Source organism: Anopheles cruzii, chromosome 3, assembly GCF_943734635.1.
Source record: "Anopheles cruzii chromosome 3, idAnoCruzAS_RS32_06, whole genome shotgun sequence".
Classification (NCBI taxonomy): Eukaryota; Metazoa; Arthropoda; class Insecta; order Diptera; family Culicidae; genus Anopheles; species Anopheles cruzii.
This window is the reverse complement of record NC_069145.1, coordinates 28,005,407-28,032,741: the sequence shown is the minus strand read 5'-3', so window position 1 is coordinate 28,032,741 and position 27,335 is coordinate 28,005,407. Positions and strand designations below refer to the sequence as shown.

Genomic DNA, 27,335 nt, shown 5'->3' with positions numbered 1-27,335 from the left:
ACAGCCCTCGCCGGATCGGCCAACGCAAACAAACATTAAAACGCCAAAAGTGGTCTTTGGAATGATTGAAGGTGTAGGCAGCGATTAGAGTTCCTGCCTCTCAGTGTGGCCTTAGGACTGTCGCGTGCAAGACGTTCGATGAACTCATTTCGCAACTAGACGGGTGGCCGGGTTTACTCCGGATCTACTGTGTGGCATCTCTCCGTAGCAATCAATCAAATTTGCTCTGTTCTGGTTCTGCTTTTGGAGATGAGTACTGTGTGCCATTGGGTCGCACCACTGCTCGTATGTAAAGGTCACACCGATCAAGCATCGATCATTTGATCGTCGAAACTGGTTGATGGTCAACCGGCGCACTGGTGGATGACCCTTTCGAATCGCAGATTGTGCGATCTGGCAAATACAGATACTAGTTAAGAAGCACCGCACTATCTGTCTTACTAACTATGCGGCCATTCTTACTAATGTGAAGTTTAGAGATGAAATGAAGTGATTTCCTCGTAGTACAGTGTGGCCACTAATTGACGCAAATATACCAACAATCGTGAACCTGTTTGCGAGCGAGAACCACGCGGCCATAATCTCTAGACAAAAATGTAACCTTTTGCGCACGGCCTTCCAGCCGGTCCAGCACACCCTAAGATGCCACATTTCTTGCCGCGGGCTGCCGTTGGTCGGCCTACCCACCCAAGATACTGAGAGGCAAGCGTGCATGTGCACTACCGTGCATGTGCAACAGAGGCAGAGCTAATTGTGGTCTAAAGTGCAACGAGATGCTACCGTGTGAATACCCATCGCTTCGTCACGCAGCGCAGCGCATGACGGGGTTCTTCTCCATTATATTACAAGCAATTTGCACGAGATACCGATCGCCACATGCCACCACATAGACACCGGGCTGAGCGTCGGAACTCGTCGGCAGAACAAGAAGAGACCTCGCCAGAAACTCAAAACTGGTCACCAAACATATTCAAGCAGATGTGATGTGTACGAGCCGACCAATAAAATGGCACATTAGGAGGTCCGTAGTCACGTGTCAATGACGCAGCAGAGGCTGGCCGCCCGTTTTGCAAGGAAGGCGAAAGCCCAACAGCGACGGCCATCACCACACCCACACCCACTCGGGACTCGATCTATATGGACACAACAGAGCGCCAACTCCAAGATCCAAGCTAATATGGGCGCTTCGGGGAGTGAATTCCCCATATTTAGCTAAGCGAATGGTGATTAATTAACGGATTACGATGGTAATAAAGATTCATCGATCCGGACACTAGGTTCGGCGTGTGGGCAGCGGTGGTGTAGGAAAGGTCACGTTGATTAGCATGGGCAGGGTCTAGGCGGTCACCGGGGGAGGTCAAGATTTCCCAGCCCGTGCGCTACACGTGCGTGCTCTGGTGTGATCCCGAGTCACGATATTCGAATGAAATGACGTAAACCTAGCGACAGACATGGACGTTTGGCGAGCGGACATCAATCAGAAACGCATTAAACACACACACACAGGGTTCGTATCGTGATTAATGTTGACCAGATTGTAGAGACAGAGAAACGGAGAGAAAAAGAGAGGGAAAGGGAAATTCGTTATAGATTCCGACACGACTCTAGAAAGAATTCAGTGCAAATAAAGTACAACCTTGCAGCGGGCTGGCAGTCCTCGATACAATGTCCAATCCGGTCGCGTAGCCTAGTTTCGCATCAGAATCGCTTTCCGACTCAAAGCCGAACAATTTGTTTCTGATGAATGGTGAATTGGCGAAAACGGTCTGCTCGGGATCTGGAAGCTCGATCAAACTGGGGCGAATCCTTGCGCCGGCGTGAAGCATGCTGTGTGCGAGCGCGCGCGCGCGCGGTTTCACTTTTGTCCGATTCCACCCATCGTTCCACCGATCGTTTGCATTGCTGATTATGCTGTCAAGCGATCGGACACCGTCGGCTTCACCGTCTGGCATGTATGAGGTGCACGGTGCTTGTTGCGCAAACCACCAAACCAAGCCAAACGGAACGCGCGTCTTCAGCAGGACCGTCGGTCGGCGAGGTCACAACAATTCAATCGCGAGCCATTTCAGCCCCGACGGCGTCTGTCAAAACTTAATCATGCGACAATGGCACGCAGTGAATGATGCACCCCGATTGAAGGAGGGCACAGGAGGAGGTCACCGATATGATAATAGAAGCGATATCTCTCGCAGAACCATCACAGGGGCACTTTACGTTGGACAGCCCTAACAAGCGCCGACTCGGGGGAGATGAAAGACCGACTTTGAAAGTCACACCAGCTGGGTGTAAGAATAGTTGAACTTTAGGCATCAAAAGGCACTTATTTACATTGCTGTCACAGCGCCCAACTCTGCTGCCCATCCTGCCGTAGCGGTATCCCCTAGGTTCCCGATGTCACGATTTTCAATTTCCGACCCTTCAAATCGAGCTCTCGTTTCGGTGGAGGTTCTCCCCCCGCCTCGGTGGCAACCTCCCTCGAGCTTATCTCGGGCTTGCTCCGGATTGTGCTGCTCATGAGAGCTCGCCGCAAAAGTAGCTACATCCGGCGGCATCCCCGCGGTATGATCAATCTACCCATCGGGCATCTTCCGATTCGGCTGCGGATGTCAAGTTCACGCCGTTTATTCTATCGTTTCGCCTTTAATCGTGTAATTAATAAAAATGAATTTCGCTTTCGTGCCGCAACGGTAGGTTGCCTCACGCGGCAAATCACGAAAACACTGCCACAGCATAATTGTTATACCCGGTCGTGATCCGATGGCCTCCACGGTGCGATCCGCCGTGCCTGGCGCGTCTGCGGGCAGGGCTCCGTTTGAGCGATCGAAATAATGTCTTCCTTACGTTTCTTGAAATTACCACCCAGCAGGCCAGCCGAGCGGTGGCAGTTTAATAATAAGCGTGTTGAAGTTGTTTATTAAATGCTCCCTCCTGGGGTACAGGCAGCTGCTGTTGATCCATATGTTGAGCAGCACAAGAGTTGCACTTTCAAGGGTGACTCCGTTTCCCTATGTTCAATTTGGAATATGAAGGTTTTATTAGAAATAACATCTTAATTGACAATTCTTGCAATAAATGTTACCTTAGTGAATGTTTAAATTTTCCCTTTTTTAACAAAGTATAATTATTACCAACGGCAATTTAGTACCACCTCGCGTTGCGACCTTAAATCGAGTGTTCATCTTTGGTAACTTGCTGCAGCATCCGGTTGCCCGTAGCAACCAGCCGTCTAGTATATCCCAGCAAACATTGAGCAACTGTATCATTTTGTACGCAATTTTCGGGATGAGCAGTCACGTGAACAGCTTTACAAATTTTATTGGCGAAATGAACGTAAAACGAGATTTTTTCAAACAACCAGAAGAGTACGAGAAGCACCAACCAACGTGCGGAGACTTTGAAGCGTTTGCCGGCTCGGAAAAAAGTCGCGACAGTATGGAAAACTTTTGTACCGCTTGTGGAAGCATCTACGAGTATTCCGTGAAAAACATGGCGAAACTGTTTCAACGCCGAATGAACAACACTGAGAAAGCGAGTGACACACCGATTGAACGTTCCTGCTGTTGCACACATTTTGCTGAAGATAAGTATGTACTTTAATTTAAGAACGTTACGATAACGCTTGATGGATTGGTTTTCTCCGTGTCGTATTCTTCATGGCATGTAGAGCCGTCGAGCGTGTGGCAGATACACCGCCGCCCAGTGCAGAAGGGTCCGTGAAAAGGCTCCGTTCGTTGTTCGAGGCCAAAACGCGCAGCTTTGGACACCCATCGCCGGACGTCGGGACGTTCAGAAGTCACAGAATCACGCGACCCCAGACGGCGAGCACTGATGGAACCGACAATCGACAGCAGTTAACGTGAGTACAGATCATCCCCGTGCGTCGGCCACTTTCGCAAACATTGTCAATCAATTTCAGATCTCCATCACTGGTCCAAAGTGCCGTCGACCCACCGCATCCGGAAGGACAGGGCTGCATGTTTCTCGAGGAGTTGAGCTACAAGCACGAATCCGAGCTCTTGCACAACACGACCGTGAAAAATCTTCCCGGTGGTTTGCAGATTAACATCACCTTGACGTGCGACCGCGGTCGCAGTGTATCGAAAAACAGCGATCGCTAGCGGGTGGAGCGATAGCTTCGAAGACAATCTATTTTATATTATTCATTCTTCAGGTTTGATAACATTGGCGAAATAACACTAAAATTATTTGTGACTATAAATACTCCTGGACAATAAATCATAAAACTGTATATGTGCAATATTTGTTTGTAATTTTACAACGATTGGGCTAATTTATCACATTTTAAACAGTAATTTGTAAAGTCAAAATGCTGCATCCAGTTGCAACTGTTTATTCCCTTTTCAAAGTGGAATTTCGGTTACCACATTCCGCCTAAAAGTATGCAATTTTATCACACATCTTTGACGTGCATCGCGCGCGCAATGCGTTTGGCTTATGAATTTGGCGAAAGAAATTAATATGTAAAATGCAAAAAATGCCCTATTTCAAACCTAGATCTTGCAACGAATTTGTGCTAAGTAACTGACTTACCGATTCACTTACCAGAATAGCAGCTAAGGGTCACAACGGAATGAAGTCATTTCGATGATCGTTCGGAGAAAATGGAAACAAAAAATCACTGCGAGTCGGATTACAATTACACCTATAGTATGTTCTTTTTATTAAAAATAAATAATTTATATACATTAGCAGCTACGCTCACTATCTCTCGGTCTCTCTCTCGTACGATATCCTACCGTAACGGTACGCCCGGTTCCCGAGCCCGCTTCGAGCAAGGCATGGGACGTGTTTGTGTGGCTGGAAAAAACAGCAACAAACGCAACGTGGACGTGTGGTGTGTGTGTGTGCTACCTAGTGGGTACTTTTTGGAAGCAGTAAACCTCTTCGACACCATGGCAGGACGAGCCATTTCAGAAGTTGGGATCGTAATCTCGATAGTAGCGTCGTGAGCTATTGCTAAAGTGGTGACTACTGGGTGGTGGCGGCGCATGGTGGTACGGCGGGTACATGGCCATCACCGGCGGAGGCGGCGGCTCGTGCATCATGAACGCCGCCGGATCGTGTAACCTATGGTGCCCGTTCGGCGGGTAGTGCGACCCCTTCAGTCCGTAGTCATCGTAGAAGAAGTTCTCCGGATGACGCTGCGATCGCCAGCTGTCGTAGATGTTCGATGCGCTGCTGCCGTGCATCGAGTTGGAGAATCGCTGCAACGAAGGGAATGCGGTTAGCGGAAAAACCGTACGCCATCGAGTGTCATACATACCTTTGGCTTTACGTCGTGCATACGATCGTCCCACGCATCGTCCAGGTTGTACAGATCCTCCGAGCCAAAGTTTTCGATCCCTCCCATGTGGTTCTTGTTCAGCTCGTTCAGCATGTCCGCCGTCAGTGGGGTTGGAGCCTTCTTTTTCGAGGCCTTTTGGCGGTTGATGAGCTACGGATGGATGGGCGTTAAATTCATCACACCACAATTGAGACATTCGCATTCAGAAGGTCCTTACCACAGTGACACCGAACAGGATAACGAACAGAAGCGATGCTAGGCCAATCACTATCACGGCAATGGCCCACTGTGGCAGGAGCAGATTGTCCTCGATTGCTGGTCCCGCCACGACGATCGGCTTCGGAATGACTGAATGGAGAGGAAGAGTAAAGTGTCAGGAAAGGTGCTTCTACCATTTTGGAGGGAAACCATTGCCCAACGTACCGCTGAAATCGGTGTACACCGGATCGACCTTAAACTTGCCCAGCTGGAACACCTCCTTGACACGGGGCACTGGCGGTTGCAGGTTCTCTCGCTGTTCCGTCTCGTTGTCCTCTGATCGCTCGGAGTCCTCCGACTCCTCCAGACTGCTGCTGGCCGTCGTGGACGTTGTGGTGGTTGGCTCACTAACCGGCACCAAGGCCTCGTGGAACAGCTTTCTTATTTCGAGCGTGTTAACGTCCCGCGTCAGATCCGTCAGCTCGACGAAATAATCGACCAGCACGCTGCCCTTGTTGAAGCTGTCGATGCGCACCTTTTTGTACCACTTGCTCAGATTCTTCGCGTTGCTGTACACCTCGTTCAGCTCCGCTTCCACTTCGTGCGCCAAATTCTTCCACTCGGCCGTGTTGTGATCCAGCAGCTCCGGTACCCACTTGACACCGTCGACGATACGAATCGTGCCGGCCAGATCGCACTCCGAGTGGCACAGACCCGGTTCCGTGGGTCTACAGGAAGCGTCCAGGGAAAAGGCGCATAGCAAGAGAACGAATAAAGAACGGAACCCCATCATAAATCAAGAACAAAAAGAAACATTAGAATTTAAATGGCCCGTTAGGCGGCCGTGGCGACCTTGCCGTCACGCATCACGCAAGTGTCGGTAACTGCAACGCCACGCTCCCATAATCGACCCCACCGCGGTGCGCGTCAACGACCGGAACGAATGCGCCTCAGACACTTACCGTGGCGTTGTTGTGGTTGTCGTTGTGGTCGTCGTGGTAGTGGTCGTTGTCGTACTGGTCGAGGAAGCGAGAAGCTTTTCTAGCAGCTCCTGCTGCTTCTGCTGTTCGAGCAACTTTTCGATCGAAATCGGTGTCGTCGAAGGAGTCGGCCAGCCAGTGAACTCTGTGGTGGCCCTCGTCGGTGGTCCCTTGCGGATTTCTATCTTCGGTACCCCGGGACCTTCGGCATGCAGCGGTTTGGCCGTGGTGGATCGTGCGGCCGTTCCTGGCAGGGCTTTCTTCGCTCCCGGTCGGCTGGGGAACACCACCTTGAACCCGTTGCCACCGACCGGCGGCGTTGCTAGTGTGCTCGCCGAGTCGTCCTGCTTGGACCCATTGAACCCGGGCGGAAGCAGTGCCGATACGTCCTTGAACTGTATCTTCTTCAGCAAACTGCTCGGATCGATAGGCTCCGCTTCGAGCTTCGGTTCTTCGACCGAAGCTTTGTAGCCCGGCGGGAGCAGCTTGCTCAGGTCACTGCTGAGCGCGATCTTCGACCGCTCGGAAGTGCTGTCCACCGGCGTGCTGCCCTTGGCCACCTTGTAGCCCGCCGGCAGGAACTTGCTGATGTCGTCTTTTATCGTCACCGGAGCCGGTGTGGTCGTTTTTTTCGTGGTCTTGAACGACTTGTAGCCCGGCGGCAGGAACTTGCTCACATCATCCTCTAATGATACGGGACCCTTGGAGCCGGGGCTTGTTTCGGGTTTCGTTTCCGCCGTTGGAGCCTTGTAGCCTGGCGGCAGGAACGCACTGATGTCCACCTTCTGGGCCTTCTTCAACACGTCCAACGTTGCGTTGGGCTTCTCGCTTACCTTCACCTTGCTGATCAGTTCCTTCAGGTTGTTCGTGTTCTTGATGTCCTCGTCGGTGCGATTCAGCTTGTAGTCCTTCGGTAGCAGCGAGCTCAGCTCCTGGATCGGCACATTGCTCTTGTACGATCGGCTAATGTTCGCACTGCGGAATCGATTACCCAACTCCGGACGGGCGCCGGCTTCGTCCGCGAGCGTTTCCTTCGTTGCTGGTGCCACTGGATCCGCCGGCGCTTCCGGTTTCTTCAGTTTACCATTTTTGGCCCTATAGTCTGCCGGCAGCAGAGCCGCAATGTCTTCGATGGTTTCGAATTTAATTTTTTTCACCAGACTTTCGGTGGTCGCGACAGATTTCACCGTCGTCGTCAGCCCCGGGCGAGGTTTCTTCGTAGTCGTTGCCCGGCCGTTCGGCTGGAACTTCCTTATCACCACCGAGGGCAGCACCGTCGAGCTGGCCAGCTTGGGGTCCTCCGATGCGGGGTCCTTCAGCACCGGGAACTTACCGGCAAACAGTCCGCTCGACAGTTCCGACTGCACGCGGTCCAGCTTGTCGATAATACTCTCGGTCGAGTGAGCAATCAACGACTTCTCGGTCGTCATCGAGTCGGACCCCTCATCCCCCACCCCCGTCACCCCGATGACGGGCTGCTGCGGAGCGACGGTTGTCGCGCGGTCCGCCTCTTCGCTCATGCTGGCCGTCGTGACGTCCAGATCGCCGCTCTCGTTGCTGCCCTTCGAGTCCTGCTCCGGTTGCTTCTTCTCGTCCTGCTCGACCTGCGGGAAGGGCAGGAACCGCGCGCCGGAAACACTGCGGCTCGTGTGGACCACGACCCAGCTCTCGGTGGTCGCATTCGTTGCGCCTTCCGCTTCACTCGAGCTTGCGATGCGCTCGGTCGTCGACGAAGGATTGCCCTCCGTTTGCGTGGTCGATTCGGAGCTCACATTCGGGGCCGCCGTCGATGTCGCTTCGGTCGGTGATTCCTTGGTGGCCTGCACCGTCGGTTCGGGCAAGGTTGGAGCACTTGCCACCGGCTCGGGGTCCCTCAAATCTTCATCCGAGAACTGTAAAGTGTCGATCGGGTCTTGGGCGATTGAAGGTGGCGCCGGGACGCTCTTAATCGTCGGCTTAACCGTCGTCGTCGGTGCTTCCTCATCCTCATACACGTACTCCTCGTCGTATACCTTCTCCTGCTGATCGGCACCCAGTTCCGCCGTACCGTTGATCTCCCGCTGCAGGCTCTCCGGTTCCTCGTCCTCCTCCTCGAACGTTTCGTCCGAGCCCGGTAGGTAGAAGTTGTCGGTCAAAATCATCGTGTGGTCCTCAACGCCCACCGAATCGCCTGGGGTTTGGCCGGCTTCGGCTTCGCGCACCGAATCGTAGTACTCGTTCTCGCTAATGTTATTCAGTCTCCCGTCTGGATCTTCTGACTCTGGTTTGTCGGCTTGGTTCACCTCACTGCCGCTGGTCGAGGATTCGCTCCCGGCCGACGTCCGCTCGTCCGGAGCACCCAGAGCGATAGAGTTGTTCTTCGCCACCGGCGTCGGCTGGAAGTCGTTGATTTCCTGCCCCTTTTCGCCGTCGAAACCGGTCGACTCTTTCGACTCCTCGTAGTCCTCGTAGTCGTAGATCACCTCGGCCGACTTGGCCGACCCATTGTGGGTGATGTTGATGCTCGGAATGATCGGTTTCGCCGCCTGGTGGATGAATCGCGACAGGATCGGCACTTTGGAAGTCGTCGTCGTGGTCGTTGTGGTGGTGCTGGTCGTCGGAAGTTTCGGTTTCGCCGGGTTAACGAATGATGCGCGCGGTGCCACCACGGCACTGTTTGGCGAGAGGACCCGCTTGGCTTCGAACGCTTGGCGGAACGCGCTCGGTGCAGGTGTCCTGAAATTAGACCGCAAACAGAATTATTGAATGCTTTTGCATAAGAGGCAAAGTAGGCTTTTAAGCTAATGGCTCCATAGATGTCTGACAGGGAGTCCACAACGAAACGGTAATTGTTCAATCAACGAAGGCGATGGGGTGGACTCTAATCAGCGTCACCTGTTGCTTTTTTTTCAATGAAAATTCTTCATTTGTATATTAAAGTTTCCTACTTAAGACAATTGAATTTACGGTTGCGATAAAACATGGGTAAATTCATAATTTACAACAAAAGTAAGGTAATTCAAAACAATCCCCGAATGGGTTAACTTCACCTCAAGGTGAAATGGACGCCTATAACATCAGGGTCTCTGTGCTAGCATTCCTACGCGGCCAAAATGCAGCGTCTGCGAACTCTTATCTACATTAACGATTAATTCTTCCCTTTTCTTAAACGGGCAGCAAATGCAGAACATTAGCCGACTAGCACAGCGCGTCCATTCGCTCGCCTAACCAAACGTAGCCAGTATGCAAAACATAAAAACCCGACAGCAGATTATGTTCCGCGGCCTTGTTCAATGCAATCTGAGCGCTGGCATCGCGGCAATGAGAATGCATCACCCTGGCTAACTGGCCATTTAATTATAGCTCGTTTAGTACGGTGACCGGTTGAGCGCCAGGCGCGCATCCCGGTTTAGGGCGTCAGACCCGATACCGAACCACTGATACGATACCTTCCCCGATTCGACCGGGTTGCCCGCTCGCTTCTAATTTGCCTAACGCACACCGCGCGGTACTTCGCGAAGTCGCGCTTATCAGGAAACCAAAAATGGTGCGGAGGACCGTCTGGAATGTGAAACCCTTGTAGGGATCACGTATCGGAGGCGGTGATGCTGATAGCGGGTTTGCGAGCGGTTCGGAATGCACGCGCCGCCAACTTACCGTCCACTGAACCGATTGCGCACGGCGGCACTGTCCGCGGCCGCCGTGGTTCGCTCGGTCACCGCTTCCGTGGTCGTCGACGTCGGTGGCGGCGTGGTGGACGTCGATCGATAGCGACTCGGGCGTAGCGTGGTCCTGCCGGAGCCACCGAAACGACTGCTGCCACCGTTACTGCTGGAGCTTCCATTCTGAGGGCTCACCGGCCGACCGCCCGGTGGCGCAGCAGCACTATCGGTCGGCTTCGATCTAGAACTCGAGTAACTGTTGCGAGTGCTGCCGCCGGCTCCGGGTGCGGTCAGCTGCGAGGGGCTGCGAGGTTGTGGCTGCCGAGGCTGCTGGCCGCGTGACTGCTGCTCTTCGGCCGCGAACGGTCGGGCACGGCTCGAGATGTACGACAACTGGCGATCACGTACCGATGCTGCTTCCGGTGCTGCTGGCGCCGGGGCTGCCACTGGCGGTGGACGCTGCAGACGAGAGAGAGAGAGAGAGACGAGCGATGCCACTAGTTAGCGCACACAATCGGTAACAGCCCTACCCTACTTCCCCCCCGCTAGTGCCGAGAATTCCTTGGTGGGTCTTGTGAGAATATCCAGTGGGGCTCTGGCAGCGAACGTGCCGTGCTTGGCCCGAAGACGCGCAACTTGGCGAGACACGGTCACCGGAGAGTGTCAACACACAACATTCCAGCTCCATGTGGAGCACCCGGTGGTGGAAAATCGTGATAATCGCATAACCGTAAAAAAGTATAGTAGAACCCATAAAAACTGTCCCATTGTGGTGTGTGAACCGTTTCTTGCGGGACCATCGTTAAGCGGTACCGCGCGCGGCTACCACACGCTCGCTGATGATCTATCGAATGTCAAGCTGGCCGTGATCGCCAAGGCAACGGCTATCTTAAAAGAGGGTGGCGCAAAAGCTCCGTGGTTCGTGGCATTCTCGCCCTAGTCCATCGGAATGCCCTAGGCCGAGCCCATGGCGAGTCGGCGAGTCAACCTGGTACGGAGGGTTTTTGGGATTGGTTCAGCCAACCAACCAGGGGGGGGCATTGTCGGGCTCGGCCGAAGGTAACGCACCGAAAAACGCAATCGAACCAAAATCGGGGCAGCACTTAATAGGGCCGAAGTACAGCTTCGTGCGCTGTGTCCTTCGTGAATTCCTTCTACTTTCCGATTGTGCGTAAAGCCACTCAGATGATTGTTTTTCATCTTGTATGACCGTTTCATGTGACCGAGGGCCCAGCCCAGCCCATGTTGGAGCCTAGCCTGACCTAAGGCCACCAGTACCTTTCCAAAACATTCGCCACTTCGCCTTCTGCGCTCGGCGGGACTACTTTCATCCATCAAGTTTCTCGCTCGCATAAGTGACATGCCTCACGCGCGCACGCGTTGATTGTGTACCAAAATGTGGACCAAATTTACTTGATACCGATTCGTGCGCGACTCCTTCAGGAAAGCCGTCCGCACGCTACCGTCTAGACTGAATGCGTCGGCTTGGCGTGTCCCGGCGGCTCGCGTTGCATAACCGAACGCAACCGCTTTCGTCGAAGGTGTTTTACCTTTCATTCCGGCGACGTGGTCGTGATCATACGATTTGGCAAACAGTCCGGAGTGGGGGCCCTTTGGTTCTCGCAATGCTCGAGCTCGGCCATCTAATTTACGGCCCAACGGCCGAGTTGGCAGTACATTCTAGCGGAAGTCGCCAACTCCGCGACCGAGCATTAAATTGATTGGCCATAATAATCGATTTATTGGTGTACCCGAAGCGATCCGAAGTCGTCGGCAGGGGCCAGGTCAAATTGGCCTACGGCGCCCCGGGGATTGTTTGCTCAGACATGACAGCCGGCGGCGGGTCGGCGCTTACGGTATGTAAATTGAAAAATCATTCTCGATTATTGCTGAAATGAAGTGAAGTCGCTCGCGGTTGCAGAACGCGCGTTCGTCCGTTGTCCCGTTGTCCCGTTGTTGTCGCACGGCCATAAACATCCACACGTTTCCAGGCCCGTCCCCGCGGGTTTGAGGACAGTGCCATAAAAACCCGCGTGCCCCCCCGAGGTGAGTCACAGCGGCTCGGTGAAGAAAGAGCCCAGAACTCCGCAGAGACTGACGCTTCTGGCGCTGTCCACACGCGATCTGACATGGCGTGGCATGACAGGCCCGTTGGACAGACGAGCGACACACAAATAAAGACACAACCAACCCTTCGATACGTCGGTTTAGTAATCCAGCAATGGTGGTAATTTCGTGTCCCGGCACGACGCCCAGGTCCGAGCGCCCTCGTGCGAATCGTCGTCCGGCCGCCCTCGGGAACGGCGGAATGGTTTTTGTCCAAATGTCAAAATTATTAACGACTCCCGACGACGGCGGACGAAGTTCTTGCGTTCGTTCACCGCGGCCCACTTCTAACGACGGGGCACAAAGTCGAGGAAGTAACGCTGCGACGTACCCTCGATGGAATGGCCTAGATCGGCCTACGCCAGCCCACGTCGGCCGAGGGCCGAAAATTTTAGCTCGCCAACTAGACGTGTCTCTGACGCTGGCGTCTCTCTCTCTGTAGTGTATATGGGAGCACAACGTTGACGCAACCGGGTCGTGCCAAGGGTTCCAGGGTACCAGGCGATGCCGATTAAGACCGTGCTCACGTAATCACGGCACGTCCCGAGTGCCAAGAATTCTCCAAGTGCCACTCTGATTTATATTCGACTTTCTTTCGACCCCAGCAGGCCATTACACGACGAGGCCGCCATCCCAGTGACGATGGCACGACTCCGGTTCTCGTCGAAATCGTTTACGACGAAATCGCGATCACTAATTCCGTCCGGATTTTCGTTCAAACGTTTCACATTCTGCTCGAAATCAATCGAACGAATAGAAAGGGTCCACTTCCAGCCGCGATGGCGCACTGATTGGACACATTACAGACGGATCTTCCCTGATACATGCCGACGTGAGATCTTCTCCGAGGGTGGATTTAGTTATGCAAAACAAGTGCCACAAACGCCGTACGAAATGGCGAGGCCTTCGTGGGTGTTTCTTTGGTGTGTGTGTGGCGGGCGTCCGCCGTTAAAAGCATAGGCGGTTCATAGGTTGTGCAACTGACCACAGCCCATTCGGGGCCCGTGGGAATTCTTGACATGGGAAAAGGAAAGCCTCAGAGCTACGTCAAACCGTTTGCAGTAAGTTTATCAATTAAAATTCTTAATGTAGCTCATGTTGCGACGCCATTGTCCAGCTAGTTCCCTCTCTGCGTCTTTGCGCAGACGTGAGCATAATTCCGCGTGGCGGTGCCTAGAATGCGAATTTGAAGAGTGTTCGGTCAGAACCAAACCTCGCCATTGTTTCGTTGCCGGTTGATCGCGCCTGAGCCACAGCCTTCGCCACGGATGTTCTTTGCGTTGCAGGCCAAAAGCTGGCGGTGATTTCTAATTGAATGTGCAACCGTGTTAAACATGCCAGACGTAACCACTAGCCTTAACCGTGCTGCCCCTGAACCTATCGACGAATTCCACACAGGACAGCGTAGAGGAAGCCGAATAAAAGCGGGACGGTTACGCAACAGTCGCAAGCTTTTTTTTGCTAAATTTTAAAGCCTCGAAACTTCACTCCACGGCAAGGAAGTGACGATGTAAGACTGTAACCCAAATCGTACGCTTCACTAGACGCCACCAGGGAGGGGTCCCAACTAGGCTTGGCTGGGCCACCGGAGGGATTGGCCCAATGTCCAGCGCAGCTGAAACCGGTGCAATTGCCTGGGCCGGTCGAGGGTTCCTTCCTTTCCGCCGAGCTAACGAGCCGATGACTTGCGATGCAGGCGCCGACGCGGACCCATTAGTAACCTCGTTTTGGCGTAACAACCGTGGTGGGTGGTTGCTTACCCGCCCCCCACGTGCTCATTACAAGACGTTGGCCTTAATTGGTTACGAGGTAGTGCCTATGCAAACGCTCTAATCCGATGCCTGCCGTGCTGTGAAATCATTCGAAGAAAGTGCAGAATGCACTCCGCGATCGGGTTTCTCTCTAGAAGTGGTTCAATGTTAGTTTATGAAGCAAACGGTGATCTGCATTACGGTGCATTGCGGCTTCTATTTACAATCAAACCCTTTTGCGAAACCCCACACGATCAGTGTCTTCACCAGTGCATCCATTTAATACAAGTACCAGTGCATCCTTTAAAGATCCTTGAGTGTACCAAAGCCCCAATCAAACACACACACACACCCAGCTCCAAGTACTTACCGGTGGCGTTTCGGTGGTCGAGGGCTCCACGAACCCGGCCGTCGAGCTGAAGGGACTTTTGCGCTGCGAGCTGACCGGCGGCCGATTCGCTCCGGCCGGGAAGTTCCGGCTGGGCGTGAGTCCATTAGAGAAGAAGTCGCTTCTCAGTGGACTGCGCGCGAACTGAAAGCCGGAGTTGGACGATGGCGTCGCGGAGAACGGTCGTGGTGATATTTCGAAAATATCCCCACTCCGAGGGGTCTGTACACCGGGGTAGGTGGCGAGGGGCGAAGGAAATTCATGTGGGCAGCCGGGAAAGGGGCAGCAAACGGTGAGCGGGATAGGAGGTAAAGGACGGGCGGGATGAACGGCACACATAAAACGAACACAAAATACAGATAAATAGTAAAACACAAAACGCAAACACGAAAACAAAGAGCTACTTGTACAGGAAATACTAAATCAGGATAATACATTAATAAAGCAAACTAAAATACAAGGTAAGAAATTGTTAAGATTATTTGACGCATAATTACAGTAAATCTAAAATGTGAATGATATTTTCATAAATTTTTACACATTTACAACGAAAAAAGATTTGAGAGACGGATGGATACACACACGCACATTCGAAAGTAACCTTTTTACAAAAAAGCATCACAAGAATATATACAATTTTGACTGCCAATCGCATCAAACTTCCACTAAGCATAACTTTATACATAAAATATCAATCCTTAGTAGTTCGCCAAGTTTGTATTTTGTTAGCTATGTTCTTTGTAATGCCTCAACCAAAGCATCACCCTAACTAATTCAATAACGATTACGTCTAGTGCCGGGAATAGTTGAACGGATAGTCAACCCGGATGAAGACACCGATAAAGGCGCTCAAAATAGTAAAATCGATTATTGTTAAGCAAGACGTAATCGATTGCATTTGAGTTAAGGAACCGTTTTAGCTTTGCAACCATTACAACATGATGGCTAACGATGGTCTATTACGTCCAATCGATAAGTGAAATAGCCTTTTATGCATCAGTCATGGACACAGTCAAAACTAAGAACCCAGCTGCTAATATGTTAAGTCGAGAAGAGCCACGTAATTGTCAAGGTACCATTAAAAATGTATGCACTCACTTCTCTTAAATAGAGATAATTTTTTTAATCCAGACTAGAATCGGTATAATTTAGTTTCCCGCTAGTGCGGCCAAGCAGGTCATTCGTAGGACTTAGTTTAGTTCCCTGGATAACCCGTAACGGAATGACCGGACCCCCGGGTGAGCTCACCAGGGCCGTGGCCATCGAGAAACGGGCCACCAGCAGCAACAGCAGCAGTCCGCTTATGGCGCACGGTGGCATAGTTCTTCGCTCGGGCCGACAGTCCCGACCGAAAAAATGAGCTTCGAACAGTTGGACCTCCTACATGCGCGGAATATCAATCACTCTCCGATTTAATACGGTTGATCGAAAGCCAGCCGGCAAACCGACTTGACCTACATCGGCACATCGAGCGTACATAAAGTGTTGGCCCGCTCCAGGGGTCCGCTCAGCAGTCGATGGCAATGATCCTGCCCTCTGCGCGGGCGTGTGTTTGTGTGTCCCACCTTTACTTATGGGTCCACGCGATTTTTAATGACTTTCTAGCCTTTCTAATTACGTTCCCCTCCCTCCGTTAGCATGCCTCGAGAAACAATGCAATCCGCAGTACGGCCACTTAGCCGCCCCGAAACGCCGCACCCCTAAAATGCGCCATTCTGAGAACGGCGAACGGGGCGCTTTCCACTCCGCCCGGAGTGGCTTGCCGGCCGAACTTTGGCAGTGGCAAAAACAATGCCGCCATTATGTGCGCCGGGTTCGAGTGTGAATTGGTGGCAAAGATCACCGGCTTAAGATATGATTTCATGCATCCGTCGTCGTCGTCCGCGGTTGCCAATCGATAGAACCATCATGCGCTCGGCTCGGCAGATGGGAACCATCTTCAGGCTCGGCTGGGAATCTGCCAACGTGCGTGCAGCGCGCCTCATTTGCAAGAAACCGGCTGACGATCATCACGATGATGAATGGCGCGGATTGTTATCGAAAATTGGTTGTGAAATTTGGCACCAGCTGCCAAGATCTCAACCGGCGGCGCATCTTCGGCACGCTAATTGGCGCACGCCTAGGGTCTAGTCGGACAGGGATTCCGTCGGCCAAGATACCTAGGCCTGGGCGTTGGCTTCGAAGTTGGGGGAATAAGTTGGGCCCGATAAACAGGCCCTTTTCCACGGGCAAATTTAATGGGCCTAGTACAAACACCGCCACCTATCTTAATTGATCAGCAGAACGTGCGAGTGTTTAACGATCGCGTACGCGTCGTTTGTCACCCGGTTGGCCCGTCCTTGCCGTCTTTTGCGGGCTTCCTGAAGCGCGGAAAACAAATCGCTTTCGAGCGCCACCGTCGCGCCGCTACAGCACGCAATTAATCCACCTTGTAAAGTGAGATCCTTATTCACGTCCCGGCGAGCCGCCGCCGCAGACCGATTAGAGGGGCGTCCTAATTGAGTAAATAGAACCCAACCGATCGGAGTGGTACTAATCGACTGGAGCAATGTTGCTGCCTGCCAGGCGGTCCTAATTGGCTATCGACTGTGATCGGCAACTCCGAGACCATCCCCGCAGGATTGTTTGGCAGCACTGCATCCGGTGCAATCGACACGCGGGCGATCGAGACATTAAATGTGAAAGGAATGGGCGCCGGGTCGTTCTCTTTCCTGGTTGATCGATCTCAATTCTTGCCACTCGCTTGGGGTGGGACGCCCGTACCATTGGACCGGATCGCTGGAGCCGTTGTCCTTGAAATGGCCGTCCGCATGCGTTCACGTACGTGCGGCTGGACTGGCAGTGAATGCTGTTTTACCTTCTACTGCTGCTGTTGCTACTTGGCCCGCCGGGCACCGTGGGCCGCGTACCGACAGAGAGGCAGGCAGGCAAGTATGTAACCCCACCCAAAAGGTACAGAGCGCGGCGTGAATTAAGCTGCCCCACCCCGGCGCACAGTTCGCGTGGAGGACGTGGGACCACTTGCCGTGGCCCAGTACATCCGCCGCGCGATCCCGGTCTTAATCGATCGATTGCGGAACGCGGCTCGCTCGGTAACAAAGACTCGCTCGGTGCTCGGTACGCTTTTGGGGCATGAAATATGCTCCGGCGTATGTTGCGGTCCTCAAGGACGCTCGGTCGGCGACGGCTATGAACCGGGCCGGGCTGACCGGGCCAAGAAATCACAGCATCCGTCGGTTGGCTACTTTTTTTGCGCCATACTTCTTGCGCCGGCAACCGGATCGTAAAAAGTTCGGCGCCCTGCACGGCCCACGTTTTGTCGCATAAATGCAGAAAAAGAAGGCATGATTACCCGGCATGGTCCGGCCAGGTCCGGAGGTGGGTTTTCAGTAGCAGAGTGTCCACCGTCACCGTGTGGTCATTTTGTTAGTTATTTATGTTGGATGCGGTTGGTCAAGTTTTTTTCTTAGGTCTAAGGGGTTCTTTTTTAAGTATGAAAAAGAGAGTTCCAATCCAAGACCCTATTTATAACGCGACCTGCAGTCCTTCGCTGGCTGGCCAAAAAAAGGCACCCAAAAGGCACCCAAAACGTACCGCTCAAAAGCAGGTCAAGCGCATTCTCAACTTCGACAGAGTGGTTTCTCATTGCGTTGATTACGGTTGGAATTAACGGTACCCAGCACGATTCGACAGCTACCGTAATCGATATCTCAAGCCGATACTTGGGTTCACTTGGGAATCGAATTTTTTTTATTCCATAAATAATCCGAAAAATGATTTATCACTTCTTTTGCTACTTGCAGAACTCGTTCGACGGTGTGGCTTCTCCTTTTTTCTGTGACTCCTGCATTCCAACACCATCCCGGGGGCCTTCCGGGGAGCACACGCAAGGACACGCAAACTTCCCCCATTAAATTGGTCCATGTCGAACTCCCAGCAGGAAGCAGTTCCTTCGTGCGTCAGCCACACCAATTTTGGTGTGTCGGTTTCTCTTTTCGCTGTGCCTCATTACGAAGTAACGTGGTGTCAAGAAGCCGAATTCTAGCACAGGGTGCCAGCAACAGCTTCACCAAAGGACCCCCTGAAAAATAAGTCGCCATAAAACTGGTTCCACCCGGCAACCGATTCTCTGACACCAAAGGCGACTTCTGGCCAATATTCTGGGCTTGACAACGCCACTATTTCATCGGACTCCTATTCGCGCCCCTCCCCCTTAAGGTTCCTAGTGTTTGACACCGAAGTGACACCGGTCGAGAGAAGTGCTCTTGCTCTGACGCATACCGGTCGTGCCCCTGTGTGTCGCTGTCGATCTCGCGCCCTAGACGAATAGTGAGCCCGGAGTGAACGGTTTCTGTTCAAATTTCATAATCTAGATCGCATTCCTGCATTAAGTGGCGGTTGAAAGGCTAGAATGGCATCGAGGGTTGGTAGGAATCTCCGGAGCACCCAGCTAGGAGTGGCGGCGCCCATAATCCCCACCACAGTGCGCCGTGGCCGGCGTTGTGTCGCCTGTCGGAAATGGCACGACCGACCTCTCGCGCACCAGATCGAGGTACTAAATTAATCGACCAACCCGGCCGCAATCGACGCAAATCTAAGGGGTCACGATTGTTGCCGGTGGCGGGGCGCGATCATATTCTTTCACCGAACTGTGTTGGGCTCCGATTTGTTCTGGTGGTGGCGGGCTTTTATGCAAATCATGCGGCCCGCTGAAACCGATCCCGGGTGTTGGCCCGAACAAGCGAACATAAATCGGCTGAGTATAATTTTAGCGATCGTGCCAAGCGACTTAAGTATGTTCACGCTCGGTATCAATGGCGGCTAATGGTGGTTTTGTGCGGCTGTGCGGGTTTGTTCGGATCTGATGCAACAGCGGACACTTGATCGGGGAAGTGAAATGGAACCAATCCACCAAAGTCCGTTACTACGGCTGTCACTGGCCAGTTCCTGAACGCTATCGTAAAGCGCTGACGACTGTACGAAACTTGAGGCATAATTTTAAGGCTGTATGTATCTTTAGTTGTGTTTAGTTCACACAATTTTACGATCTGGTAAATTTTGTGTGTCAAGGTTTTATTCTTTGTCAAATAATTGATTTATTAGAAGCAAAGTATGGTTCCGATGCAACTACCAAGGAGTGCTTTCGGTCACCTGGTCTTACATGCAAAATAAATTATATTTTATCTTATTAGCATGGCTTGGGCATGGGCATTAGCATGGGCATCTTACTTTCAAGACAATTATACGTATTTCCATAAAATAGTATCAAAGGGAGCATTCAAGGAAGTTCTATCTTATGTGTTTCCATTAGTTCATAGCCTTCCAATGCTGTCAGTTTGCAATGTACTGCCTGTGCCTCGAGCAAACGAGGACGGAGCAACTATTATGCGCGATGTTTTAATTGGCAATTTGCAATCCATTGACCAACAATTCTGTCTAATCGTTCTGCACAAACTCGAATCGAACGATGTGTTCCCCACCACCGCACCGTTTAGGTTTATGTTCAAACTTGTCTAGAAACGTGTTTGCGGCACGTCCAGAAGGGACTTTCTAAACAGCGCCGAAAACGCGCGTTAACATGTGTCGAAAACGCCACGAACGCCATAATGATGCCGTTCGCAAGGTGCCAGCCTCCGCATCAATCACCTTCATTCGCGGTGGGTGTGCATTTTCACCGTAGCCCATATCGTACGGTGGCGTAAAAGTGCAGTAATTATAGAACGGGGAAAAAGTCGATGGTCCGCGGCTCTTCGATGCGAACCGAATCCCGGTTGCTGCTGCTGCTCACCCGCGACATGGCCATTAGAAATTGGAGATTGCCAGACACATCAATCAAGGGCGACAGAGCGCGAGAGAGAGAGATGGAGTAAAAGTTCCGATCAGCATAAAAAGCATTCCAAAGCATAAGAAAACGCACACCACTCGACTCCGGCCGAGTCTTGCCCCGATGGTACCGATCCCCAGTCGCGACGCGATCGGCAGCATCGGACGACGACGACGACGGCGAAGAAAGTTCATTGAATCGCAGCACGGAACGTGATGCTTTCTTCGCTCGCGAGCCTTCGGAGTTAGCCCATTGGCTGGCATTGCCGGCGGCTTAATTTTGTTCGCGCACCGATTTTCCACCCAGCGCCTTGTGATTGGCAACACCGCCGGGCAACGGCAAGGAATCCATCGGCCCACCAGCGGGAGTTGGACCGGTTCCGTGGCGGAAAAGTTTGTCGATCGGAGCATAAATTGAGATAATGATAGCATGAGGTGCAGGGGGGAGCGCATGAAGGTTTTCCTTCGAAACGAAACGCTTTTCCGCCACCCGGCGGTATAAACAGACAAACAAACACGGCCAACAAGTGGTGCAGAAAGCATAGAAAACGCGCAGAAAAAACAAAGATTCACTTCTCCTCTCGCCGGACCGATCCGGTCCGATAGATAGATTGTCCGCCGGTGACGGAGAGCTGCACTTTACCGCGGGAGTAAAAGCTCCCGATGCTGCTGCGGCCGCTGCTGCAGCTGCTTTCCGCTTTCTTATGTGGCGGATGTTTGCGTAGCCCCAACAACGCCGGTGCAAGTGCCGGTGGATGGCTTAGCGAAACACCCACCATTGGTTCCGGCTTCAGCCCAGGGGCCGAACGTTAGAAATTTCCATTTCGAAAGGCGACGGACGCTCGAGCGGGCAGCCGAGCAGAGTTGGATTTCCGGAGCAATTCCACATACACACACACGCGAGCCCAGTCCTATCGGCCGCTCGGAAAAAGTGAGAGATTCCATTTAATCCAAACTTGGACTGGAACGGAATAGGTTGCACTCTTCTACGCAACGTTCTTTTAAATCGGTTAGCAAGAATGATTGAAGAAAATTAATGAAGCATAAGACATCACTTTTCCAGATGATTTATGTTACTATACCATTCTAATGTTATTAAATAAATCGACTATAAAAAATTGGGCTCAACTGTGGATGGTGTGAATCATTCTTCAGTGACACTTCTTGAGCACGTTAATTGTTATGCGGAAATGTCTTATGATAGTCTTTAACTTCTCGATCAAAGTAGTCCCGACGATGCCGAATTTCAGTACTACAGCTGTTAAGATTTCGTATTTATATTTTACATATTTTAGTCGGTTTAAGGATAATTTTTGCTATTACTTCTTTGTTTCGCTAATAATTACAGAAAACTTTTATCGTTCTATTGCCAAGATGTTTAAGCATTTCAATTAAAAGCACCATACTTCATTACTCTTGGCAACGCCTCAACCCGTGCAGACCTACTTCGGTAGCGACATTTTACTTTTCTTCCAGCTTACCAATGGAGTTGGAGTTGTTTCATTGATCAATCAATCAAATCAATGAATAAAATAAGACTTTACTTTGTAACAAACAAAAACTATACTAAAACGAAACCCTATGACGTTTACTAAATTTCTGACATACCATTCAGTATGCATAAAGTCATAGCGTGAGCCAAACACCCCAAGCGCTACAGAAGAAGTAACAATTGTTCTTTGCAAGTAAACCAATCAGCCAAAGAAGTAACCGATTGATGGAAACTGCCTGGCAGCCATCGCCAATGGAACACCGGCTAATTACCAACCCTGAGTCGGCGTTGGAACAAAAAACAAACCTTCGTTTTATGATGCATTCTGAGGTGTTGCGCAAACTCCGGTGGGAGCGGTTCATCGACAATCTGCGCATAACTCTTCTTCGCGCCTGAACAATGTGCCGAACAATGATCCACCATGCGATGCGCAGGCAGCATCCAAAATCGCAAATCTTCGCCGGCGGAACCACAGAGGGCGCTAGTTACGCTAATATCTTCGATGTGACTCACGGATAACGGCATCCGCCGTCGTTCCAGCCTCCCGGCCGGTATGTGACTTCCTCGCACCAACACGAACGTAGGCCTATCGCTCGATCAACGTCGTGGGGGAAGCTTAATTTCCTCACAACCGCCAATCATCGGAATCTCAATAACTCACCGCCGTGACGTGGCGGAACCAAACGTACGTCGGTTTGAACCCGCCAAGCTAGACGGTCCACGGGTTCATCTGAAGGTTTCACTTTCGTTCTGCCCGTACAGCCCATTTCATAACGCACGTGAGGCATTAACCGGCAGTAGCGGTCGAGGGCTGCGATCCCCACTCGGCTCGGGATCGTTAGCGTCAGATAATTAGAGTCGGTAAAGTTGCTCGAAAGCGCTGCGCCACCCAACCTTTGACCGACGACAACGATGGCGACGACTTTTAAAGACCTCTCTCAAATGGCAAACGGGCTCGCCCGTTCACATCTGTGCCGTTCACTCGTTGACAAGATGGCGACACGATTTACGACTTCGCCACCATCAACACCAGGAAGTGGCCCCGGGGTCCGAAACCGAAAAATGGCTCCCGGAAATGAGGAATATTATTATTGCGGAGCGGTCAGCAGTCGCTTGCAGTTGGCAGTTATAAAACCACAGCCGCCATCGCCCCGACGAGTGTAGGGTTTGGGTTTTGGATTGAGTGGCTGGCCAAATCCGTTTCCTTCTCTGTGTGGTTCAGGAGCCACAGCTGAAGTGACATCGAAAAGGCTAAGCCCGGCATCGAGCGATAAACCGCAACATTAAACGAAGAGCCTCGGAGCCACTGAGGACCGCGGTCCGCGACCTCGAAGGTCATGGTGTTGCGTCGTCCGCAACCCTCGGACTCACAAGCCCCAGCTCAACCCTTTGTTAGGCGTTCATTTCATTTCTTTTTTAGACACCCAAAAGGCTGCCCAGACCCTCGGCCGAGGTACGCCGAGATCATCGCCACCAGTAATGATGGAGGCTGATGGAGAGAATAGACGAAGCCCTACCCTAAGACCGCCATTCAGCGGGCCGGCATCATCATTACCATCGCCAACGTCTTGGCCACCGCCGCCAAGCTCCTTCACCCGTGAAGTTTGTTCACTTTGCAGCCCAGCCAAAGTTCAATGACCACTCTCGCGGTGGCGGCGGCGGCCGCGGCGGTTATCGACAAAGGACCGCGGACCGCGTCTTCAATTTTTCGTGCGCACCCAAGTCGAGGATGCAGCGCGCTGCGCGACTGCAGTGGTGGCGCCGCCATCGCAGAAACGAATAGAAAAACCCCCCATAAAAGGCAGGGTCGGCCGCCCGGCGACTGTGAACCCGCGGCGCGCAGGTGCGAGATCGCTGAGTGGTTCGAATAGTCCCTGGACCCTGGCAAAGCGCAGATCGGGACCACAGATCCAGAGGCAAGCATAGATCTAAGGTAGTGTAGTGCATGGTCATTCAGTCATTCCTAGCTTGGAAACTCTACAACTCCGTTATCATTAAAATATCGACTGCATTCTCTGCTCGATCGACTTCCTTTCGTGTGAGTCAGGGAACTCAATGACAATAAAACACTCATAAATTTCAAAAACCAATTAGCAGACACGTGTTACCGCTTGGAAATCTAACCAAACGACTACAAACTTTCTTGCCAACCCAACCGGTCTGGGGGTGGTGTTGAAAGCGCACTCTCAGCGCCGGCTAAGCAGCCCTTCGATCATCATCATCATCACGATCACCGTCGTCGTCGTCGTCGTCTTCGAACGGTATCTTCATCAGCGCACGTTAGAAGCGCAGACCAGCAACAACAACAACCGGCGCCGCCAGTGCCATCGATGATCATGATGAAGTGCCTTTCCACCCATTCGTCATCGAGCGATGATGGACGTCGTGTGGCCAATGGACGGCGGTGCAGTCACAACAGCAGACTGATGAACTCTCCCGCACGACGTGTGCAGTGCAAAAAAAACAAAGCCTCCCAATGTCTTCGGCTCAACGCTTCGGACGAGCCGCGGAACTGCGCGGATTTGACGGATAAGTCACGGCACGGGTCCTAGCGATCGTCCGCCAATCGCCAAGTGCGGCCGGCCGGTGGTCTCATCATCTTGACATGCGGGTCGAACGTGGCCGGCACCCGCTGTGGGCCGCTGGTCGATGGCCGACCTTTCTGTTTGCAAACATTTTTGCTGTTTGCTTGTTTTTATTGGTCCGCCACATGGTCGCCTTTTTGTTGCCACAGCTTAACCTCCAATAACCGAGGCTAATGCCACGACGAGGGACCGCTTTGGGCGTTTCGATGAAGCCACTTTTGCATGGGCTACATGCTACCATTTATTGATTGCCAAAAATTGCCAACTTCGATCGCAAGTGATCTTCGATGATCAAGTGAACCCAGCAAGGTAACATTACCTTAACTGATTTGCGATTGAACGTTAATACTATAAGCAACGTTTTGGGTTCAAGGTCACAGGCTTTTCAATTCACCCGCACTCTGTAGGCGTGAAGGTTTATGAGGCGCCTCAAACGATCCGTAAAGTGTTTTGATAAAACCGGTGACTACATCATATCGAACCCCCGGCAGCACGCAGCTAAGACTCGACTCTCGGACGTCTGATGCAACGAGTAAATGGGCCGCGTTCGTAAAGCCGGTGTTGCATTCGTAGGAAATGTATGACAAGGTCGCCATCTTTTACTCGACTCCGTCTCCGTGCCGTATCGGTTACTTTCGTGTGTGCGTGCGTCGTAACTTAATTAATAACGGTGGCAACCGATGAAGGGGGTAGATTACAATTTACAACAATAAAAGCTAATAATAAGAAAGCGAAACCAAAGGGGAGCTACACTTTAATCTACACTACAACTACGGCATACTACAACGTGGCCACTACTAGTAAGCAAACACTGACTGGAAAGCGACACAACACTCTACGTGAGATCCAAAGTTCGGCTGCATTCGGATCGGGACGTTAAGCTGCCAAACGGGTTGCCAAAAATACAGGCGACCTTGGCGTAATACCGGGCCGGGAATCATACAGGGTGACAGGGTGAGAGGCGGCACTTACCGTGTATGTAAACTGATAGTAGGACGGCGTAATGCCGCGCGAGCCGGGCGGGCCGTCGTTGGAGCTGGAGCCTCGGTCCACGTTGTTGCTGTTCACGAACAGAGTCTGCTCCTGGTACGAGTCCGGCGGTGGCTGCTGTCGCTGCAGTGTCGACGGAAAGAACCCATTCCGAGGGTTTTCGAACGATGGCACGAATCGGCCCTGCGACTGGGCAAAGTAGAAGTTGTTGTCTGGAAGGACGGAGAAAGGGACAGTGATAACCACGGAATCGATTGGAAGATTTTCGATTAAATTGAGCCTACAATCGGCAGCCCATAAATGGCTTCCTTTTCACTAGCCATGATTTAATGCGCCATAATTTGTCGTTATCGATAAATAAATAACCCAATACACAAAGGAGGAAAAAGAAAATGCCGGCCGAGCGCCGACCAGCCTCTTTTGAAACTCGTCATTTTCCCATTCAGCCCACATTCATCGCCTATTCATGGCCATGGTCCCATTGAAACGGCCATCCCAACCCCGGGCGCAGCATAAATTAGGCTCGCCACCCAAAAAATTAGCCGAAAAAAATGATAATTCCCCGCGCGGACGTCAAACATCTATCGGTTTTGCGGTTTATAAATGCCGTAACTTTTTGGGGTTAGTTTCGTGCCCCTTTTGCGGTGTCCATGCATCCATCCATCGGGTTGAATGGGGCGAACGCGAACCTCGTGAAGTGTTGACCAATTTTTAAAGACAATAATGTAAGATGGCCCAACCGAGGCAAGGCGACATCTGGCATGCACCGTATCGCGAAAAGTGCATTCCAAGCGCCGTGGCGGTGTGATCCAGTACCTTTTCTTTTTTCTTAGAAACACCCCCCGGGTTCGGTGAAAACCCCTTATAAGGCCCACGTTAAATGGTGGATTGAAAATTGTTGCCGTTGCCGACGTTGAGGAAAATAAAAATGGACGCCCAGCACATACGTACACTCGGCACACCGCACAGCCTCCTTATTTTGGCCGCGGCTATAAACTCCGTCGCCGGGCGGCCCACCTTCATTCACATGCAGCGCCCGCGCTAACGAGAAAACCACTTTCCGGCAGACCGGGGCCAGATAGTGCGCGGCGAGTGCCTTTTTCTGTCATTCAACCCGCAAGCTGGTCGGGTCGCTTGCGCCACGCCAGAGGCGGACTGGCGTTCCCATGTACCTGGCCCGATGCAGATTGCGGGCGGTTGCGATTTGGGTAGCTGCGGGGGGGGGGCCTCTGCTCCGGTGCAGCAGCAGGTTGCACCATAATCTCGTGGTGGCACCGAATAAAAAAGACCCAATCCGAGCGACAAATGAACCTGGGCCCTGGGACGAAACGTGACGCTAGGCGTCGGGGGACGTGCGGGGGTCGCTCGGCAATCGCGCTGTGGCAGTTGAAACCTTGCCCGAATGCAATTTTTCAAGACTCCGTCGTCACCAAAGATATACGACACCATTATGATGCCAGTTCGCCGTCCTTCCCACCGACACCGGGTCTTGGCACCTTGGGGAGGAGTGGGGGTTCTGGGGCGCCCCTCCCGGGACTGAGGAATTCCAGAATGCGAATACGCGTCGCTACATAAATATTCTGCTTCCGCAATGTGGCCGAGGAACCATCCGGGCGCTGCGGCCACTGTCGGGATTGACGGGGCAATATTAATGATCCATTCATGCTTCGCGGACTATTTCGAGCAGTCGTTTCAAGCAGTTCGACACATGCATCGGGCCCCCTCTAGTCCGGTGGGCGCAACTCGCCAGAAGTGCCAGCCACGGGGGTCATCAGTTATTCTAATCGTGCGTCGACATTCTTGGAAAATACAGGGCACACCGTGTGTGCTTGTGTGTCCCGCGGATTCTATCGCTCGCCGGACATCCCCCTCCGCATGTCCCGTTCGGTCACGTTCAAGATCTTATAACGTTCGCGAGAGTTCATTCACACCTTTCGGGCTTTTCGGACCAAATCCGTCTGTCGGTCGGTACGACCACCTTTTTTTAGCTCAACATTCGTGAATCAACAACACAACCCCACATGCCGGGATGGATTGGACACGGTGGGTCCATACTTACCTGAGAACGGCACGAGA

General features: G+C 52.2%; 2 protein-coding genes across 2 annotated transcripts in view; one reads left to right on the top strand and one right to left on the bottom strand.

Moving 5' to 3' along the window:
- Positions 1 to 3,282: 3,282 nt before the first annotated feature.
- Positions 3,283 to 4,118, top strand: LOC128270151 (uncharacterized). The gene is made up of 3 exons (XM_053007555.1): positions 3,283 to 3,584; positions 3,665 to 3,856; positions 3,917 to 4,118. Exons 1-3 carry the CDS (start codon positions 3,283 to 3,285, stop codon positions 4,116 to 4,118), a joined length of 696 nt encoding a protein of 231 aa, XP_052863515.1.
- A 597-nt stretch (positions 4,119 to 4,715) lies between these two features.
- The window catches only part of LOC128271725 (mucin-5AC), a 41,215-nt gene continuing 18,595 nt past the window's right edge, over positions 4,716 to 27,335 (bottom strand). The window contains exons 2-9 of the mRNA XM_053009347.1: positions 25,242 to 25,471; positions 14,352 to 14,591; positions 10,120 to 10,583; positions 6,466 to 9,198; positions 5,729 to 6,231; positions 5,523 to 5,653; positions 5,285 to 5,455; positions 4,716 to 5,225 (exon numbers count right to left, since the gene is read on the bottom strand). Of these exons, the coding sequence (XP_052865307.1) occupies positions 4,932 to 5,225; positions 5,285 to 5,455; positions 5,523 to 5,653; positions 5,729 to 6,231; positions 6,466 to 9,198; positions 10,120 to 10,583; positions 14,352 to 14,591; positions 25,242 to 25,471 (4,766 nt within the window). The 3' untranslated portion in view covers positions 4,716 to 4,931. The remainder of the gene's footprint in view (positions 5,226 to 5,284; positions 5,456 to 5,522; positions 5,654 to 5,728; positions 6,232 to 6,465; positions 9,199 to 10,119; positions 10,584 to 14,351; positions 14,592 to 25,241; positions 25,472 to 27,335) is intronic.